This window comes from Felis catus, chromosome A2, assembly GCF_018350175.1.
Source record: "Felis catus isolate Fca126 chromosome A2, F.catus_Fca126_mat1.0, whole genome shotgun sequence".
Classification (NCBI taxonomy): Eukaryota; Metazoa; Chordata; class Mammalia; order Carnivora; family Felidae; genus Felis; species Felis catus.
Genome location: NC_058369.1, coordinates 111,830,860 through 111,836,273, shown reverse-complemented (window position 1 = coordinate 111,836,273; position 5,414 = coordinate 111,830,860). Strand labels below are relative to the sequence as shown.

The window sequence follows — 5,414 nt, the reverse complement described above, 5'->3', positions numbered from 1 at the left end:
AGTCATTGATTATGACTCTGTCAGGAAGATTCCATGCCGAGATGGTTCTAGTTAGGTCATTCATTTTCAGCCCTCTTGTAAGCATTCTGGCATCCAGAGCGCAGCCTCAGCCCCCAGGGATCCCTGGTGCCCAGCAGCCAGGAGCTCTTCATTCCCTAGAAGTTTAGTTGCTCAGAACAGGGCTGGGTTAATTTGTTTAAGAACTAGTCTTGGAGATTGATGACTCTGCAAGTCTGGCTGGCTAAGGATCCCTGGCTGCTAGCTGCAGAGGACTCCGTTTCTCCTCCAGCTTCTCTGCCCTCATTTCCATCCCACAACCCCAATTCCCCACCCCAATTCCCCTTGGTCAGGTAAGGTTTCCCTTTACACTTTGCCCACACTTTCCTGTCTTGCTTGTCCATAGCCACAAAGGAAAAAGTCCAATTATTCAATCTCTTTAGTTTTAAGACTTCAACCAAAGGGAAAAGAAAAACAAAATTAAGATTTGAGATTCATCTTTAAAAAAGAAAGGTAAAGGTGGAAAATTTTCAAGATTTCTGCAGCCACCTTCAAATAAGAATTGCGGAATAATCTGCAATTCAGATTTATAAGAGAGAACACTGGGTAGAGTGGGGCAGAATTTCTGCCTTATTCTCTGCTTCCAAGAGATAAAATCCTACAGGCAGAAGATGAAAACAAAAGGGTGACTTATCATAATGAGTTTTGTTTTAAGGATACCTGCCTGCACACTATTAAGTGGAGGTCAAGTAGAATCCACTTTCCAGACGGGCTCTCATTTTAAAATGCCGCGGGAGCTCTCCAAGCAGGCCAGTCAGCATGCTGTGGGCATTGTTTCTGAATATTTGTAAAAATGGTGATAGACAGACCCTGCAAGTCACACCTCCCATGAAAGCACTGCCTTGTTCACCCCCACGGGAGGGATGCCTCTTGCCCTCACTTCCCCCAGAAGTCTGAGCCCTTCAGCCAGCTCCAGGCGCTCCAGACCCCAGGGTTTCCGGACTGAATCTGCGAGCCTCAGCGGGGCAGAGCCACATGGCCTGCCCTCGTGTTGCCTCGGCTCCCTCCTCCTCTTCCTCCTCCTCCTGACACCCGGGACAACGACCCACCATCAGGTCCAGAATGGGGTCCTTCGCTAAGTTAATTCTCCCCTGACAGTCCAGTCTGGGCATAGCGTGAGAGGACCTTGGCCTGTGCAGGGCACACAAGCTCAGCACCCCCACATCTACCCCTGAATATCGACTAATGCTTTGCTTTGCAACTAACGGATGAACACGAAAAGCTTATTCTATCCCAACTCGTTCCAATAAAGAGAAACAAGTCTGGAACTGCAAAGATGGGTTTCTCTTCCACGAGGCTTTCCTTCCAGCCCACCAACTTTTGTTGCCTCCGATCTGATAGAAGCTGTATTAACACCCTCTTTGGGGCTCTTTGTTGTTAATGTATTAGACAGAATTGCTTAAAATATAAAAGCGTCCAAGTAACTGGACCACGTCTGGGTAGCACGAAGCATAACTGCCCACTCCACCTCCTAGGAACGAGGAGTGGAGAAGGTGTCTCTCACAACTGGCTTGGGCAAGCCGCGTTGTGTTCAGGGGCTTTGGGACCTCATCTCACTTTCTTACGAGCCTACCTTTAGAGGTCACAATGCGGGGCCTTATTGGGAAGTAGGGTAGGGATGAAATGGCCACAGGGTCCTCCACCTTGGGCTGGCAGCTCAGGAGATCAGGGCCGCAGCGAAAACGCTGCGCTGTCCCTCTCTGGCCCCGCTGCCTTCTCCAAGAACAAAAGTGACTTCCGAGAAAGAATGAATTTCTGTCTCTTTCCAGCACCGTCGGAGGTGTAGCCTTTTGAGTGGTAGGAAGCGTTAGACTGGGTCACTGTAGAGGGAAAAGGAAGGCCCAGATGCTTCTCAGGGAGGGGTGAGAGCAGGCCGGGGCGCAGATCCACACTCCCCGTGTCGCAGCCACGTCTTCAGAAACGCCCACGACTTCAGGGCCCGCCGCAGCGGTTTGGCCTTTGGGGCTCTAGGGGCCCGTCTACCTGACTATTGGGGGAGCTCCGCGGCTGCCAGTTTTGCCATTGCCCCCACCCCAGCAATCCCAAAGGCGGCCCCACGGACCTAGAGGGTACTGGGGAGAGTTGAGACATCACGCACTGCGTAGAAGCTGTTGCTGCCGCTGCTGTCACAGCCACTCCGGGAGGGACTGACACCGCGGCCGAGAGGTCCCCTCCGGCCGCTTTCCGGGGCTGCGCTCGGGTGCGGGGGCGCGGCCCGCGCGCAACGGCACGGAAGGAAATCGCCCCGCGCCCGCCTGCGGAGGGCGGCGGGGAGGGAAGAGGGAGGGCAGCAAGGAGGCGGGCAGAGGGGCCGGCCGCCGGAGCCAGGTCGTTTTTGAATGGTTTGGGAGAACGAATTGTTAGACCCTGAGCAAGTGGGGGGTGGGGACGGGGAAAGGAGGGGGGGGCTGGAAAGCGGAAACTTTCCTATAAAACTTCGAAAAGTCCCTCCTCCCCACGTCAGGCCAATGACACTGCTGCCCCCAAACTTTCCGCCTGCACGGAGGTATAAGAGCCTCCAAGTCTGCAGCTTTCGTCCAACTCCCAGACACCTCGCGGGCTCGCCGGCACCGGCAGCGTTTCCAGGAGGCCGAGCAGGGTGTGCGTGCAGCCGTTGGGCGCCTTCTTTTTGGACCTCGGGGCCATCCACACCGTCCCCTCCCCCTCCCGCCTCCCTCCCCGCCTCCCCCGCGCGCCCTCCCCGCGGAGATCCACCCCGTCCCTCCTCCCGCTCCCTCCTCGGCGGGCCGCACCGCCCCGGCCGGCGCCGCGCGCGGGGGAAGCTGGCGGGCTGAGGCGCCCCGCTCTCCTCCTTTTCCCGGGCCGCCCCTCTGCCCCGGGCCTGCGAGGCCGCACGCTGCCACCTGAGAGATGATGCAGGACGTGTCCAGCTCGCCAGTCTCGCCGGCCGACGACAGCCTGAGCAACAGCGAGGAAGAGCCGGACCGGCAGCAGCCGCCGAGCGGCAAGCGCGGGGGGCGCAAGCGGCGCAGCAGCCGGCGCAGCGCGGGCGGCGGCGCGGGGCCCGGCGGGGCCGCGGGCGGGGGCGTCGGAGGCGGCGACGAGCCGGGCAGCCCGGCCCAGGGCAAGCGCGGCAAGAAATCTGCGGGTGGCGGCGGCGGCGGCGCCGGCGGCGGCGGCAGCAGCAGCGGCGGCGGGAGCCCGCAGTCCTACGAGGAGCTGCAGACGCAGCGGGTCATGGCCAACGTGCGGGAGCGCCAGCGCACGCAATCGCTGAACGAGGCGTTCGCCGCGCTGCGGAAGATCATCCCCACGCTGCCTTCGGACAAGCTGAGCAAGATCCAGACCCTCAAGTTGGCGGCCAGGTACATCGACTTCCTCTACCAGGTTCTCCAGAGCGACGAGCTGGACTCCAAGATGGCAAGCTGCAGCTATGTGGCCCATGAGCGGCTCAGCTACGCCTTCTCGGTCTGGAGGATGGAGGGGGCCTGGTCCATGTCCGCGTCCCACTAGCAGGCGGAGCTCCCCACCCCCTCGGCAGGGCCGGAGACCTAGGTAAGGACCGACGCCTCTTCGCCCCTTCGCCGCTCAGGTGGCGGACGGACTGACGGCCGGGCCGCGGCTGCCTGCCCCTTCCTCAGCCCCCTCTCCCACTCTGCTCTCAGCCTTCGCCACCTCATCCCCTGAACGTCCCCGAAAGGCTGGTCGTCCCCGCTAGGGAGAGAGGGGGGATGCGCCCCGGTTAGGAGTGTGCGTGTGCGTGAGTGTGCGTGCCAGACAGGAGGGAAGTCTGAGAAAGACTCCAGGGTCATGGGTAAGGACAGTTTTCTTGCCAGCGCCTCCCTTTCTTTTTGGCTTTAAGTTTTCCTTCTCCTTAAAACAAATGTTTCCAAATTCCACCTCCTCCTCCTTTCCGCCCACCCACTTCCTCTTGCCCTTGGGCTGAAATCCTTCCAGGTTGTTCAGCGCAATTTCTCAGTAGCGGTGATAAGAACAGAGCTCACTAGTCTTAGAAAACAGCCACGAAGACCTAAACAATAACCAACTTTCCCCTCTCTGGGTTTTTGCAGATGTCATTGTTTCCAGAGAAGGAGCAAATGGACAGTCTAGAGACTCTGGAGCTGGATAACTAAAAAATAAATATATATGCCAAAGATTTTCTTGGAAATTAGAAGAGCAGAACCCAAATTCAAAGAAACAGGGCGTGGGGCGCACTTTTAAAAGAGAAAGCGAGACAGGCCCGTGGACAGTGATTCCCAGACGGGCAGCGGCACCATCCTCACACCTCTGCATTCTGATAGAAGTCTGAACAGTTGTTTGTGTTCCTTTTTTTTTTTTTTTTGACGAAGAATGTTTTTATTTTTATTTTTTCATGCATGCATTCTCAAGAGGTCGTGCCAATCAGCCACTGAAAGGAAAGGCATCATTATGGACTTTCTCCATTTTAAAATGGTAACAACCAGAGGAATTTTAAGAACATCGTTAGAAATAAAAATACGGGGATCAAACTGACTTGCAAAATCACAGTCAGTTCATTCCTTTTTACCTTCTTCCTCTGAGGGAAAAAAAAAAAAAACTTAAAATACAAAAAACAACATTCTATTTATTTATTGATGACCCATGGTAAAATGCAAATAGATCCGGTGTCTAAATGCATTCATATTTTTATGATTGTTTTGTAAATATCTTTGTATATTATTTTTCTGCAATAAATAAATATGATTGAAAATTTTAAGAACCTCAGAGTTTGGTCTATATTTTTAAAGCTCAGGATTAAGTTGGCGGTAAATACTTGCTTGTTTAACTCTGGAGGCACCCAGGAGGGAGGGGGCACTAATATAAACAAAGCAGTGAAAAACGCAAATAAACTAGCTACTGACAGGCACAGGCATGTTATTTAGAAAGACAGCTTTATTATTATTCCAATTTGGTGTTCAGTGGGCTTTGTGGCATCTATCCTTCATCTCTTACCAGTTCTCTAAACAGCGAAAACTTAAATTTGTTACTCACCTCTCTCTTGCTTATATTTTGAGGAGGCAGTCGTAGAACAGTTCAACGCATATAAGCAATATGAAGCCAGCAGTCTTTTCTCTTGTTAACTCTGTATTTTTGTCATGAGCTCCACTGTTAGTGAGGATTTTTAAATAAGAGGTTCATTTCAGTGAACGGGTGTATAAAGTGTTCTTAAAATGACCTATCTGTACACGTATAAATCAATACAAATGCACTGAAAATAGTAAAGTTTAATTCAGCAGGAAAGATAATTCCAGTTGTAATTTATCTCTCTCTTTCATGAATGAAAATGATATTTAATGTCATGTTTGCTTAAAAAAAAAGCCAAAGTTAAGAATATTTTCCCATGTTGATGTTATCTATTTGGGAAGCATGCTCCTTTT

General features: G+C 53.0%; 1 protein-coding gene across 1 annotated transcript; it reads left to right on the top strand.

The window, feature by feature from the left end:
- Positions 1–2,550: 2,550 nt before the first annotated feature.
- On the top strand, positions 2,551–4,633 carry TWIST1 (twist family bHLH transcription factor 1). Its single transcript, XM_003982857.6, has 2 exons — positions 2,551–3,573; positions 4,089–4,633. Exon 1 carries the CDS (start codon positions 2,929–2,931, stop codon positions 3,529–3,531), a length of 603 nt encoding a protein of 200 aa, XP_003982906.3. The 5' UTR covers positions 2,551–2,928; the 3' UTR covers positions 3,532–3,573; positions 4,089–4,633.
- The last annotated feature ends 781 nt before the right edge of the window (positions 4,634–5,414 follow it).